Genomic DNA, 16,600 nt, shown 5'->3' with positions numbered 1-16,600 from the left:
GCATGTATATACTTATAGAAAGAGAATCTCCATAGATTTGATTTCTAATGGTCATAAGGGTGAAATATAATCCCTCTTGGGTGTAACCATGGCAACAATCTGCATTTCTTAGATACAAAATATAGCAAAAAAGGGGGGTGAACATGTCACAAAAGTCTCCAAAATTTGGTCTAAAGGAAAATTTCAATCAATTACAGTGATACCTTTCCTGAATCCATAGGTTTATATCTATCAAGTGGTCCCAAAAAAAATCATATGCTTATCTGCTCGTTTTTCCATAAAATTGAATTGAAAAGATCGAGCGCAAAATCTTTGTTGATAAACACTACAATAATGTATGGACCTATGAACGGTACGGATAGGAAAATACGGACTGTCAATCATATAAATGGCCTATAAAACATGTTAAAAACAATCTTAATGTTCATATAAACCCACTAAGAAGGCTATATTATTCTTCAATTATCTAAAAATCAATTTTATTGTACAAAAACTTTCATATTTAAAAAATTCACAGGGAATTAAACTAAACTTCTAACTGTGTATTGCTACCTTAGGCCGTGTTCACACCAAACGGCGTGTACAGTAAACATGTTTACATTTGGTTTAATGTAATGTACACTAGTTTCACATTAAATTTGTTCACATCTATACACCTGGTTTAGTTACCTGTACATAAGATTTGTTCACACTTGTAAACTATATGTCATTTAAATTTTAATAACGTAGAACCGAATTCAAATTTTCGAACAACTTTTCTAGCAGTCAGGGAACGACCATTTAACTTTAAAAAAAAAAAAAAAGAGGATGGATTTTTCCACAATTTGATTTTTTTTTTAAATATGGTCATACAGATGATTAGAATGAACAAATATTCTGAATTCAAAGTTTTCCCATACATTATAGTGTAAAATATTGAATTGGTACCATAGAAAAAAAAAATATAAACTTTGGCTCGAGAAAAAAATCGGACTTAGACACACACCCTTTTTTGAGTAAAGTGGTTGCTCCTTTAAGAAAGTAATTTTGGATGATTTGCTGTACTTTAAAGATGTCTCGATTACGCATTAAAAACGTAGGCTGCATCAGCGTGCTTACTGACGAAGAAAGAGAATTGCGATGTTAAGGATCACTACATTTCTACTCTTTTCTGTTTGTTTCAAATGGTATTTTTTTCCAAGGAGTTTTTAGCACGGGAGGGGGTCATTTTTTTTCTTATTGTATTTAAACGGATCTGAGATACTACACAAACAAACAATTAACCTCACCCTTTTTCAGTGATGCATTTATGAGTGAATCGTTGTTTGAGTAAAGACCAGTGGCAAATATTTCTGTCAGTGTTTACGTCCAGTCGATTCGGGAAGGCCTTTTCAAATGAATCATGTGTTCGGCCATGATGATGGATATGAGTCTTGATAAGGGGTCATTAAGGCTACGTAAAGTGTTTTTATAACGAATAAATATATCAAGTTTAGACAAATATTTCTGTAAAGAACTTTATTGATAAGTGTTATAAGTATCAATTTTATATAAAAATCGTTTCTTTTTTTACATATACAAATGTACATGGGGAAATTACAGTTCTGAATGCCTAGTTTTGTGTACACTATCGACTGCATGTAGACACAACATGATTTAAACTACATGTAAACATTGAGTTTTATCAATGGAAACGTAATTATGTTTAGTTTATGTGTGAGTTACACTATAACACAACACCGAGTTTAGGTCAATGTGAACACGACCTTATTCTTTAGTTTTCTATGTTGTGTCATGTGTACTATTATTTGTCTGTTTGTCTTTTTCATTTGTAACCATGGCGTTGTCAGTTTATTTTCGATTTATGAGTTTGAATGTCCGTCTGGTATCTTTCCATGCGCGTAGCTACGTTTACGTCAAAACGCCCGGGCGTACACTTGAATTTGGCAAAAAAAAAATCATCTCAATAAAATTAAAAGAATTAAATAATAGTACATCAACCTTCTATGTCTTTCTTCAATGGCGTGTAATTGCGAATAAAAGAGACGAACATTTTTATCATATGATATATTTGTTCATTTTCTGTCAAAGTCTTAATATACCGTGAATTCTATACTCACTTTCCTTTTCTTTTTTTTTTTTTTAAAGCAATTCATTATGTGCTAAGATTCGATATGCGGTTTTCATTTTTTGTCGAGCCATTGCCATTTATGTCGCAAAAGCGAGACATTTCGATCCTAAATTTCGTCAGCGGTGCCAATATTATAACTATGTACACTTAGGTTCAGTATGTTGTGAAAGTTTTAAGATATTAATAACTTTAATTGTCAAACCTTCGTAAAATTTTACGGTAGCTGGACAAAAACTGTTGATGGTCAAAAGAGTATCCAGAGTATAATGACGAAATTATATATGATGAGTTTTCCCGTAATTTATGGATAAAAGGAATTTCTTTTTGCATTTACAGTCTGAGGTTAAAATGTGTTACATGTCAATTACTTTGTTAAACATTCGTCGAATTTAATGAAACTTTATTGAAGGTTTTTTATGGTTAATTTCAGAAGCAAACTTTTTTTCGTTCAATTTTCCGTGTAACTGTTATAATGACAGACAGACTTTAATATCTTTACGCAATTTAAATCAGACGATCTGGAATTTTTGTCACGTTTGTTTCGAGCGACATTGATGTGTCCTTTGTAGACGATACGAGCATCTGGCGCAAGTACAAAATTTCAAAGCTGGTATCTATGATGAGTTAAATTTCGTGATAAATTTATAAACCTCCATAGTTTGTCATGAAACTTGTGCAGAAATTAATATTCCTGACCAAGACAAAATATCTAATGAAAATATTTGATTTGTTTAAATCCTGTAATGGACTGATAAATTATTTTTCGCGGGGAGAAATCCCAGGCGAGAACCAGGGTTCCATAGAGAACCCTTTACAAATTTTAATATTTCACCTAAACAACTTATTTACGAAATTTGCACATGAAAATGTGTTTTCGTTGATTGAGTGCTTTACCCCACGGCCCCCTAAGGCTTTAATCATATTTGAAAGTAACTGGTATATGCCAATGACCGTCATTAAATTCTAAATAAACACAATGAATAGATAAAACATCAAAAAGAAACAATTTTTAATCTAAAGAATGTTGTTATTGATGAGTTTTTATTGACAGGAATGGTAATATGTCATTCTCGATAACGCATAAACTTCCGGAGTCTTCACCCCCGCTAATCTACTACCAACAGGTTCTTTGGCCTGGATCCGCTTGGGCCTTCAGACCCCTCAACAAGTTTCGGGCGTACACGTAAAAATGACCTAGCTACGCCACTGCTTTCGTCCCTCTTCTTTAACAAAGTAGAGTGGAAATAGGAATATTTTATGAAGCAGATAGATATAAGTTTAAAATATTATAACACAGGTACGTAGTTAAAATGTATTTTGGAAATACTTTTTTTTTTTTAATTGAGTAAATAATATTTTGGCAATAATTGATATGCAATTGGTTTTTTTTTGTCATCTGAAAAACTATCATACAATTTTACGGAGCATCGCTAGGGACATGCAAAGAAAAAAAAATATTGTGCGCACAAAATAATATATTGTGCGCACGAAATAATATATTGTGAGCACAATTTTAAATATATTGTGCTCACAACTTAAACATATTGTGCGCACAATATGATATGGTGTGCGCCCAAAATTAGGAAAACAGTTTTCACTTGACCGTATCGACTCCTGACATGAATACTGAATAAATTACGTTTATTTCGTCTGAAACTTGGTAAACCAACAGATGCGTCGGAAGCCTCCACTTTATATCAGAGTTTATTAGATCGAACCTATGTAGACTTTCTTGTAACAAATATACAACTACTATTTGCACTTATGCATTATACTTTATTTCTGAAAATCTCAAGATTTTGTTTTGTGTAAAGTATGTCAAATCCACTGAAAACTGAATACACGTACACAAGTTTTTTTTATCATTAAAGATGACCATGTTTGTTTATGATTAAGTACTGTTTTGACCCAAAATGTACTGTTCGTTATTGAAATGTGACGGTGTGTTCAGTCTAAGAAATTCACCATGAAGTTGTGATCAAATAGAGATAAAACTGAGTACATATATAAATCAAAAGATGCAATATGAGTGCCAATGAGACAGCTCTCCATCCAAATCATAATTTATTAAAAGTTAACAATTATTGGTTATAGTACGTCATGGTCTTCATTACGGAGCGTTGGCTCACACATAAAAGGTCCAAAATGACTGTAACAAAACGATAAAAATATATGAACCACACCAATAAACGACTACCACTGAATAACAAGTTTCCGACATAGAACAGTATGCTAATTATGATTTAGATTTTTTTTAAGAGTTGTGTACAAATGTCAGTTTCAGGCAAAGTTATGGATTCATTCTGATTAAAAGAAGAGAGGGCAAGAGGTCACTGGTGGTATCTATTTTTGATCTATTTCATTATGGCGGGGTACCTAATCTTCCGGCGCCCAAGAGAGACGAGGGAAGCGAACCGTTACCATTGGCCGACGAAGATGTGGGTATCCATTCATGACACAAATTCAATACATCGACAGCAAAAAACATACACAAAAAAGCAAAGGAACAGCGCTTGTATTGCTTCATCTCAAAGTCACAGTACGGCGTTCCACACGGAACAAAACAAACTCACATTAGCCCTTAAACCGATCTAAAGTGAACCGGTCTAGTTTAAATCGATAAAAATGTCCTAGTGTGAACGGGGCCTTACTCATTTCAATTTACCACTCACTAGCACTGGAGAAGCCGCTGAATGAGAAAGTACACAGAATGTTGATTAAATAAAGGTGGAAGGATGAAGAGTATAGTAAAGGGAGAAAGTAAACCCTTGTTGGTCAATCTTAAAGTATTGTTGGACCCTTATAAATCCTTCTATAAGTACTTTCAGATATACAGATAAGATAGAATTTAAATAACTTACTTTAAACATCATAAAAGTTTCTAGAATGGAGAATCGAAACGGGAAATGTGTCACAAAGGCAACGCAAAAAACAACCTCTAAACCACTGTGTTGTTGTCTTTTTGACACATTCCTCATTTCCATTCTGAATTGTATTCAGAAGGCCTTTAAAACAATAATGTATACTAGTTCAGCGAGACATACAAATAAACCAAAATTAGAGAGGCAAACATGAGTTACAAAGGTTTTCGTATATATAGTACTCAGATTAAAAAAATATAGAGGATTTGATGTTTCCAGTACACATTTTCAATTTGAACTCGGAGCACGGAGTGAAGTTTGCAAGTCAAATCTCATAGAACAGCATATATTCAAATATATATATATATATTCATAAATCAGAATTTTATTAGACTAATATAAAACAATCTTCGAAATAAAATGAATTTAGGATTTTCTTTGTACTATTTCTGGGACATATTCATTTATCATAGTTGTAGCCTGAAAAAGAAAAAAAAGAAATTTATACAGTGAAAATTATAGATCACACATGAATAGGTTCAAAAACACGCAATACTAAACATGAAACAATGGCTGTTATAAAATGATTACTACATAAAAGACTAATTGTCGGTGTTAGAAATATGTAAGATATACACCAACACTATAGATTCATTCTGGTTTTTTTTGATCGACAAAGTAATCAGTTGATTGGAAAATTGATTGCACGATCGTTCATCCGTTCGCTTTACGTTTGACTGATTGGTTGGCTGTTCTTTCAATACGTTTATTGATTTATTGATCCACGAAGTGCCTCGGTTACAAAAACACAACATTGACTGCAAAATAAAATTCTTGTCATATAAAAAACTGAATGTTTTCATGTACTAGGTAAGATCATGGACTTTCTATACTAAGTATAGGGTAAAGAAAGTAAGATATATACCAAAATTAGATTCTATCTGATTGATTCAGTAATCGGTTTATTTGTAAATAGTTATTGATTGATTGCTCGTTGGTATGACTGATTGATCCACAATTTTGATTGATTGGCTGATCATTCGATACCTTGACTGGTTGATTAATCGATGAGTTTGTAACTAGTGTATTGGTGGTGTCGGATTGTAAATACAAAGTCACAATCTTTTTTGCTAATATGAACAAAAATTACCGAATCTTTACTTCTATACGAACATTTAAATGTTTGAGAAAGTATAGTGTATTGGAATAGAATGTTTTGCTATACTTGCCCACTGATAAAATGTTGCAGCACCAGAACTGGCTATCTGGACAGATTCTAAGTCATGTTTTGAAAGAATAAGTTTTGCTTTTTGTAGATTTGTCGTTTTTATCTTCGAAATATTTATATTGGTTATCTTTCTCTTCAGACCTTCTTTACCCTTTTTCGATATGAGTCCCTGGATGGTGGCCCATTTCTTAAAAAAAAAGGAAGAATGTTAATTGAATATCTAAGTTATATAGATATAAATTGTAGTACAGTACTTGTAATACACATGAAAAATGTTGTTATAGCAAATACAATACTTGTCAAATCCATGGACGAATTCAGGATTTTTAAAGGGGACTTAATTGTCGAAACGTAATATTTATGAAAAAATGTGATCGGGTTTATGCTTAAAGAGGATATATTTTGCAAGAAAAGGGAGGGGGGGGGGGGTGAACGACCTTAAGTAACGCCACATAAATCCGCCACTGATATCTATATCATTAATAATAATAAAGAGAAGAAATAACTACTCGACAGCTTTTCCTTGAATCTACCAAACTGTTAACAACGGGGGAAAATGTATATTAAGGTAGCGTCTAATTGTAACCCTCTGATCAAAATCAAAAAAGAAAGCATGGCAGTTGATCGCAAATAGTGTTCTCGCATGAAACTTCTCATGTTGGTTCGACCTGTTAAAGGTTTCAGCTGTCTATTTTTAGAGGTATCCTCGCAAAAGTATTTAGAAAATGCATCAGTTTTAGATATGTTACATTCTATTTTTTTTTAAAAGAAAGGAAAAGGAAATCCAATAAAAAGACCTTTAGCTCTCCTTCTTTATGACCCAGAAGAAGAAAGGTTGCTGCCATTACACCATGAATAGGCTTTGGTGGCTTAGGATAACTTCTTAGTTCTGATATTGTTTTCTGATCCATGTCTAACACAGCATGGTGTAATCTTTTTAGCTTCCTCAGCCTCGATCTCAATTCTTCTGCATCTTGATAAATCAATCCAAGATCCTTTTTCAGTGACGTTTCACTTAGGTTGTGCATAGTTTTATCTAGCTTTACCAAATCCTTGGTGGCTATAGCTTCTTGAATCTCTGAAAGGAAAGTGGATATGAAAAGTCATTGTTATATTTATTCAGTTTGGTCGAAAATGCATTAGTTATTTTCACTACCATACGGAGTATTTTTTTACTGGCTAAGATGGCACAAAAGTAGCCAGAAAAAAAAATGTATTAAACAAGAATTGGATGTATCAAATATAAGATAAGATATACAAATCAATGTATCGAAACATGAAACGTTTATTAATTACCACCTTAACTGTCGATGTATTACCTCTTATTTGGTCTTGGCTATGGTGAAGTTTTTGTTAGCTTTTTAACCTTTGCTATACGAAGTGTTTGTACATTTTAGAGCTGTTATTTCCTAACACATGTAGAGTAAAACTTGCTTGCTTTGTTTGTATAAACGTTTACTCATGCTTTGTAATTAAGATTGACATTTTATAACAATATAAATAAGCATAGTTAAACCTGTATATATTAGATTTTAAATTGATTGAACGTACAAAGTAAAAAATTATACAAATAAAGCAAACAAGCTAACCAAAGTATTGATCTACATGCATTTTGGAGTTAGCTCTAATTAAAAGTTTTAATTTCATTGTCTATTACTGACAAATGAAATTTTGGTTATCTTTTTGTTACCTTTATTAAGCCTTGTTAAGAGAAGTTTTCGCTTGGCCTTTGTGTATTCTCCTTTGTCTTTAAGACCTTTTGATTCAAATTCTTTAAGAGCTGCTTGTAAATTTGCTGGTGAGCCACTGTTTACTGCATCTAACAGCAATTTTCGAGTTTCTGCCATTTTAGGGTCCTATTTAATACAAAAATATATATTATTTCTGGTAGAACATGATTTATTCATAAGTTGTGATATTGGTTTTAAACCAAAGCTTTCCGTATTTGTGAGTACTCTTAGATGCATTTGAGACTTTTTTTTTTACTTCTGTACGTTGTTTTGTGTTCTTCATGCCAATCTGATGGGTTAAATCATTCATTTTCATCTCATTTTGCAGTTTGCTCTTATGTTTTGTTGTTGATATATCACTATCCAGGCGAAGTGGGTGGAACGTTTACAAGTATGTTTCATCCTCCATATTCTTTATTCTTAATGTACCAGTCCCAAGTAAGGAGAATGTAATCCAGTGTTTGTCATTGATTACTGCCTATTATATCCTTTTTATTATAGTATACATCAGTCTTTTTTTTTCTCATTTGAATTTTCCCCTCGTGAGTTATATAGTTAGTTACATCTGCGGCATTTGGTTTCTAGTTGATAGATTGATTGTTGTTTGCAGTGCTCACTATTTTCCTTATTGTTTTTTATTAGTGGAGGAAGCCGGAGTTTCCAGAGAGAACCACTGACATTTGATTGGTAAACCGACAATCCTAAATTAAGACTGGAGCAAAATGCACCTACCCCGGGCGGAATTCGCTCTCACAACCTCAGTGTTGACAGGCTAGTGATACAGTAAATGACTGCTCATACCACTCGGCCGCCGACGTCCCTAGTAGGTAGCTGTTTCATTGGCTATCATACTACATCTGCTTATTCTTTAATCAAATATTTATCGATAATTTAATTCCACATGAAAACTCTGTTCAAAACGCCAATGATGAATCAATTCAGGGGTAAAATAGTAAGTTAATGACATGTCTAGTTCATTAAAATATCTAAAGCAACATATTTGTAGTTTCACCTTATCTTTATGCAATCTGTAATAACCTAACTGTGGATTAATTAATATTCGTTGGATGCCAATTTTTGTTGATTTCGTTGGTACAGGGGAGCCACAAATATAAATGTTACTAAAGAAATCGGTAATGAGACTTTGCCAAAACCACGAAATTGAATATCCACGAATATGCAAATGTTCCACAAACCACGAAAATAAATGAATCCACAGTATTTTAAATAATGCATTACCAAAAGTCCCAAAAGGGAATAGATGCAAACTTTAAATGAATCATATTGAATACTCATCTCAGACATGATCATGCAATATTTGAACTTAATATCAGCAAACTGTATTTAATCAAAAAAACAATTAATCAAAGATCTGAGAGCACTGTATTATGGAACATCTTACCTCAATAACTGCAGTTCGTTCTAATAGATAATTACAAACATTTTCATACATCAATGTTCCTGTATCTTTACAAAAGATTTGAAGTGCATATTCCCCTTCTTGTGGTGGTTTCACTTTTACAACAACCTCGGCCTTATTCTTTGTCACTTTTACAAAGTCTGATAACTCTAATTTCGTTTTCGTTGATTGAGAGAGTTCTGCGTAGATATCACTGTCAGGATCAGCAGTAAATTTGAACAATGTCACTAGGGATTCATCGATGTTGACTTTTCCAGATGTTTCCGATAAAGCTATCAAATTGTGTTTTTCTAAATAGTCCCCTCTTGCACCCCATCCTATTTCCGGCACTAGAGGAAGAGGAAGACATTCATCCATGCCACGTTTACATGCCAAACAAAAATCACAGATCCATCCTGAATTGTTATGTTCGTGTTCATTAATATCTACACAAAAGATTTGCATTTTGTAAGTGCCAACAGCAACAGGCGGGAATCTCACTTCAAATATAGTTTCATTTTTCGAATAATAATGCAAAACAAACTTATCCAGAGAGGGGTATGCATATTCACCCTCGTCCTCAGGGTACCTTCTTCTAAATAGCTTATAACTAAACTTCAGCCTACTTTTATTTTTTTCTGGCATTTGTATTACAATTTTTATTTTTCCATCATTACAAACAACTTTACAAGATTCTGGTTCAATGATTTGTAACCCAAGTTTGAAAAAATGAGGTTGTAAAAACAGGTTAGTTTCAAAACCAGCCTTTGAAATAGGATCATCAAGTAGCTGCCATTTAACATCGTTTGGTAAACATTTGATAATAAACATTTCTGGATCTATTAAGAAATAAGAATCTTTGATCATAGGACTGACAATGTATGACCGACTTCCTATCCTGTCGCCTGAATGAAACTCTTGACAGTCCACCACTGTCCAAGCCCCCGTCTCATATCCATTCGAAGTCATTAATGACCAATGAGGATGAACGATTCTCCAGTTTCCATCCACAAATACGGCATTCCAAGAGTTCTTCATAGTGACGGTATCAATTGTGTCTCCAACATTATAGTTTACACCTTTCGCAAGACCGTGTATTACTACACAAGGTAGACCAGCTTTCCTGAAGTAGAAAGAATAAAATCACAAATAATATTACAAATTACTTATTCGATTCTCAACGTTTATGAACCAACTACTATTATTTATTATTTGACACAAATTGTTACAAACTGTTTTAAAATCTGAATGATTAAATAAAGAAATAAAGGCAACTTGATCTTACTAAAGTCTAGACCTACTACATGTATCACAACTCACGTATAATAAGGAAAGCGAATTCGATTCCGGCCTGAGATCTATACAAAAAGTCATCTACTAGTATATTATTTGGATTGATAACCAAAGAGACAAATATCTACCAAAAGCCTACAGAGCAGGATCTATGAACAAGAACAAGTCAAATCTAAACGTTTAAAACCTACACTATATATAGCATGCCGTAAAAGGCTCTAAGTTAGCAAAATGTGAAACAATTCAGAAGAGAAAACTAATGGCCTAATTGTTAACAAAAAAAAAAAAAAAAAAAAAAACCGAAAACCGAAAACCCGTAATAACAGACAGGAACAAATTTCTAAGATACATTTGGTCTCAAAGCTACTTTATCATTTCACCTTGTGAATTTCCGAAAATGCTTGTACCAAGCAAGGAATGTTTTCATTTGTTCCCACTGTGTTAACTGTTATCAGCATTTTTGCATTTGTTGTTCACTGTTTTTACCAAAATCGAGGTGTTGTTAACATGTTAATGGACCCCTTTTGCACCCCCCTTATTGACAGCAATTGATTTTATCAGTTTTTATGGACTTCCTTTTTAAATTTGCCCAAGAGTTCGGTCGGTAACCCGTATGTTTAACATAATTACCTGCACATTATAGCGAACAACTGAGCATACGTTCCTTTGCGCATCCGTATGGCGTGAAGGTGTCCGACAGGAGTATCCAGGGACGGTATATCTTTCTGACATAACAGGAGAGGGACTTTTTGTTGTACAATCCAACAGAATATTGCCCTCACTTTAGCCAAGTCGCTTTCAAGATTATTCAGTAAATAGTCTAATAGTGTTGAATAATCATTGGCTGCATTCAATGATACCTGCAATATAGAAGAAAAGTTGTAGACAAACAGTTTATTCTAATGTTACTTAATTTAAAAAGATGAGTTTGTTAAAATCAGATGATTTGAATTTATATAGCGCCTTGCTGGCCATGTGAAGAAGGCTGAGAGCGATCATTTAAATTTGTTTCTGGGTTGCTTTATCGTTGACCTTTACCCTATATTCATTCACATTGAACAGTAAAGAACTGCAAGCAGTGTAAAAAGACAATCACTAAATAAAGAACACGAAAAAACAAACACAACAAACAAAAAAAAAAACAAAAACAAAAAACAATCAAAAAAACAATTGAAACATGTTGTTCATATTCTTGAATTTTATTTTATTAATGCTCAACTTTTAGATAAACAAAATTAATCTAGAAGTTTTCGGATACCATTTTGTAATTTTAAAATTAGGTAGTTGCAAAAAAAATCGAATACAAGATCGAGTTAGAACAACGATTTGCATTACAGAACTATACAGCGCGTTGTTTAGATTAAGTACGGTTCTAGAACGTGAAAAAAAAAACCAGAAGAAAGAACCTTAAATATGCTCCTGTGTGTGTTTTTGGCTAGTTTATTTGCAACATTCAGTTTTTTTAACAAAGAGATACTGATGAAGTGAAGAGACTAAGGACATAGTCAAGAACGAACAAATATAGAATACCAGTACTCAACATACCTCACGAGGACATAGCCAAGAAAGAACAAATATAGAATACCAGTACTCAACATACCTCACGAGGACATAGTCAAGAACGAACAAATATAGAATACCAGTAATCAACCTACCTCAGAGGACATAGCCAAGAAAGAACAAATATAGAATACCAGTACTCAACATACCTCACGAGGACATAGTCAAGAACGAACAAATATGGAATACCAGTACTCAACATACCTCACGAGGACATAGTCAAGAACGAACAAATATGGAATACCAGTACTCAACATACCTCACGAGGACATAGTCAAGAACGAACAAATATAGAATACCAGTACTCAACATACCTCACGAGGACATAGTCAAGAACGAACAAATATAGAATACCAGTACTCAACATACCTCACGAACAAATATAGAATACCAGTACTCAACATACCTCACGAACAAATATAGAATACCAGTACTCAACATACCTCACGAACAAATATAGAATACCAGTACTCAACATACCTCACGAACAAATATAGAATACCAGTACTCAACATACCTCACGAACATGCTGTTCTATCTCTAGGAATTCTTCTGGTTGAAATATTTGTGATTTAGTTGAAACTGGTGGAGCAGGATCGGGATATGTAAGGCCGTCCTCCTTAGGACCAACCTCAACACCGGGCAGTGTCTGAAAGTATTTATACAAATACAAAATAAAATACAATATCTTCCATTCCAAACTATATGATTTCAATTTATATCGATCACAAAGAAGACAAAATAATCATAATGAAAATGATTCGATATATATAAAATACAAGGCGAGCCTTAAATAATTATAAGATGAAAATGGAAATGGGGAATGTGTCAAAGGGTCAACAACCCGACCATAATTGATTAGTTATGATTCTAAATTACTTAAAAAATAATTAACGTAAACGCAGAATGAAATTGTTAATTGGAAAAAAGATATACTATTGTCGATATAAACAATTGTTATGATAATTATACTGAACCATTTGTTGTGCAATAAATCCACATAGAGCTTCATTCGTTTATTGACTTTTCAAATTTATACTTAAAATCACAGATGACGAATTCACGAATCACCGTGTAAGGATATACATAACATGAAGCATATATTTTGTAATTTAAAGTCCATAAAATCATAGGATACCAAGTTAATCGAGTTAAGCTTTGTGCACTGTGCTGTGTACACTGAAAGAATGCATAATTTAATAAATATTTTCCACAGTGTGTCATATAGTTATATAATTACTTATTTCACCTTTTCTACATCCCTCAGTTCAGTTTATGCTTATGTTTTTTTTTTTAACATTCCTCAAATTTGTCAATTTTCTTATCTCTTACTTACACTGAATACTTACACTTAGGCTAGGTTTAGAATTTACATGTTTGAGTAGCCTTTTTGAACTTCTTTTAGATTTTAGCTGGATTGCTGACATGGCCTCATCTATAATAACATATGTCATATCAGTATATGAATTCTTTCTGATACATATTTATGATGTTTTCACACCCCTGCCCGAATAAGCCATTACATTGTAACCTATTAGATATATCACTTTTATGTATCCATAAATCCTGTGCCTGCTTTAACCATAAAGATCTTTGTCGTTGACCATCAGTATTGTCAAGGCATAAGATAGTCTGGTTATTAATTATACCACATTTAGACACTTTTTGATGAATTTGGAATACGGTAAAAGATGTGAAAAACTGAAGTTGTCTGTGGTATTCAGAAAATGCAAAAGACATTACGTAAGTACACTAAGATGAAAGACCTATATAATCAATTTCTTACCGAAACAGATGACCGTTAGATTTTGGTTTTGTCTTTTTTTTATACAGAAAAATTACAAAAAAAAAAATGAAAAGATACATCATACTATTTATATATTTTGCCAAGAAAACAAGCTTCACCGGAGTATACTTACTTGGAACCTACTTCTATCCCATTCTTGCTACTTGCTAATTTTATAAGGTGTCGGACTTTCGTGGTTATGCGTTACTATTATGACGTCTCAAGTGGCGTTATGATAGAAATGCCGACGTTGGTTCATCAAAATAGATGTAGCCGTTATTAGTCTTTTTTAATTGTATCTCTATTCATGTTTAAACAAATACGTAATTATGAAATTATTGATATTTTCACACAAAGAATGTACATGTACTATAACCTAGTTAGTCCTAGTATAGTACTCGTATCTGAACTTTTTGGCCAGGCTTCGTGGATTTGCATATTCTGAGAAAAAATAAGGTAGACGTAATTAAGTTGAATGTGAAAGTCGAGACAAACATTGTTCTACGTGGAAATAGCGTGGAAGAAAACAGAATCACTATTTAGAATTCAACAGTAAAGTTCAACTTGGAATACTAAGCAGGTGCATGAGACAAACCTTGATCAGGAAATAGACATTCAAAATCTTTACAAAACCACCAATGACCGATTCGTTATATTCTTATCGTATCGCAGTTATTCGATCTGCAAAAATGAATATTTGAAAGAGTTAACATTAAAAATAAAAGTGCTTTATTGTTAGAAGCTACCAAGCGACAGTGTTTCGGAATATGCATGTTGTATGCTCCAATGCGCCGCCTCATGTCTGAAATATTTGCCACTAGACGTTAAGCAATATATTAATTTTCATGTCTCATCGAGAAAGAAAATACAATGATGAATATACATAAAACAACAAACCAAATGTCCCATTGTGATTCATCTTTTTGAGGTTGTATTGTCTTGTATGATATCGGTAGCTTTCCGTTGATTTATTGTTTATGCGATGGTGCTTGCAGTGGCGAATCTAGAAATTGGGGGTCCACTGTATAATCAACCATTTTTTCCCCAGATAAACCCCTCTTAATATGCCTCTGGCCTGTGAGCGACACACAGGCCTTTAAAAGTAAACAAAAACAGATATTAAGCCAGGATACCAAGCAAGGTAAGGACTGGGATTTCGCCCATGGAAAACAGACTTAAAATATAAAAGAAATATTTACCTATATATTACTGCATGACGAAGCTTTTCATCAATTCAGCAATATTTGATATCTATTTATTTGTTTAGATAAAAAAATAAACATAATTTCATATCAATTTCATATCGATATCAGATAACATTACCCGACGACAAGTGCACTGATAGATATTTACATATCATATATTAACAGTAATGAAAAATTGTATAATGCTAATGTCTATAGCAAAGAAAAATGCAAAATGTTAACCCGTACTAAGCTTACTCGGAAATTGTTAAAAGGAAACTTTGTCCAAATGGTTTATCCAAGAAATGAATAGGAAAAACGTCCAATCAAACAGTGTTTAGACGCCTTCAATTTTTGAAAAGGGGGAAAAGACCATGACTATTTTTTAGAAAGTGGTTTCAGAGCAAAAGATTAAAAAACAAATCAACGAAGAACGATGAAAGGTAACAGAAAATCTCTCTAATGGCGTTCGACCAGGCGAGCTGAAGCTAAAAATTATCAGACGTGTTCACGATTAGGCCTATGGATAAAACTAATTATATTGAAGTGAATATTGCAACCCAAACGACCAAAAAAAAAAAAAAAAAAAGAACATATCTTTTTAATTTTGGTCAGTGGAATAAAAATGGTACTGTACATAAAAAACAACAACATATATTATATAACATGCATGATGAAATCACTGTACAGAAAAGCATCCATCTCGGCAAATAAAATGGATCTATAAAAAAAAACTAAAAAAGAAAAAGAAACTATTCACACGAGAGCAGTCACGACAAATTATGTTTTAGCGTAATTCATTTTCTTACATTGTGGCATTGTAAATTAATAGGAGGTGAGTTTCTCGGGCTTTACCTTAAACTCTCATGGGAAAATATTTTTTTTAACTCCAAATTAAAACAAAATGGTAAAAGATACAACACAGATATTTTAAATACATGTCTGATATGATCAGGAGATTTTCAAAAACGATTTCAAATTAAACTTTATTGATTCAACAGGAAAAAAAAGATTTCAATTTGGGTTCCTATTACATTTGGTAAAATCCTAAGATTAGTCCCGGCTTCTACTCCAATATCTTAATACATAAAGACAATTTGATTATCTGATTGGTCAATATTCAGCTGTGATGCAAACATGAAATTATGCATTATAGAATTAGTTTCCAGCAGCTGCGAGTTTTAAATCGTTACTTTGTGTATTTGGTCTTCTTAGTAATTGTTGTGCCTTTTGTCGAGCCGATTAGTCAATATAATATACGGCGATGAGGTTTATTGCCCGACATTTATTGCCAATGAGACGACTATATAACCACCAGACACCAAATGACATGTATGTTATAGCAATAATTAGTCATTGCACGGCCTTCAACAATGAGCACACCAAATACCCAATAGCAAGTTATAGTGACGGTCTTTTTCAATTTTGGTTTATGTGGTACTTGCTGTT

General features: G+C 32.9%; 1 protein-coding gene across 2 annotated transcripts; it reads right to left on the bottom strand.

Annotated features, from left to right (window-relative positions):
* Positions 1 to 5,336: 5,336 nt before the first annotated feature.
* Positions 5,337 to 15,194, bottom strand: LOC143072214 (hillarin-like). Of its 2 annotated transcripts, none has more exons than XM_076247050.1 (9): positions 15,167 to 15,194; positions 13,531 to 13,616; positions 12,699 to 12,830; positions 11,252 to 11,481; positions 9,332 to 10,451; positions 7,890 to 8,055; positions 6,997 to 7,277; positions 6,201 to 6,386; positions 5,337 to 5,451 (listed from the first exon to the last, which is right to left on the bottom strand). In XM_076247050.1, exons 2-9 carry the CDS (start codon positions 13,606 to 13,608, stop codon positions 5,398 to 5,400), a joined length of 2,247 nt encoding a protein of 748 aa, XP_076103165.1. In that variant the 5' UTR covers positions 13,609 to 13,616; positions 15,167 to 15,194; the 3' UTR covers positions 5,337 to 5,397. The 2 variants fall into 2 exon arrangements, with proteins under 2 accessions (XP_076103165.1, XP_076103164.1); XM_076247049.1 differs by lacking the exon at positions 15,167 to 15,194 and adding an exon at positions 14,101 to 14,185.
* Between the last annotated feature and the right edge of the window lie 1,406 nt (positions 15,195 to 16,600).

Source organism: Mytilus galloprovincialis, chromosome 4 (genome assembly GCF_965363235.1).
Source record: "Mytilus galloprovincialis chromosome 4, xbMytGall1.hap1.1, whole genome shotgun sequence".
Lineage (NCBI taxonomy): Eukaryota > Metazoa > Mollusca > Bivalvia > Mytilida > Mytilidae > Mytilus > Mytilus galloprovincialis.
This window is presented reverse-complemented; position numbering and strand designations above follow the sequence as displayed.

Coding starts and splice junctions, on each gene's coding strand:
- LOC143072214 (XM_076247050.1), bottom strand. CDS start 13,608: ATGTCAGCAATCCAGCTAAAATCTAAAAGAAGTTCAAAAAGGCTACTC. Junction 6,387..6,996: donor ATAAAGAAGGAGAGCTAAAG/GTCTTTTTATTG, acceptor TTTTTTTTTAAG/AAATGGGCCACCATCCAGGG. Junction 5,452..6,200: donor CTGCAACATTTTATCAGTGG/GCAAGTATAGCA, acceptor TTTCTTTTTCAG/GCTACAACTATGATAAATGA.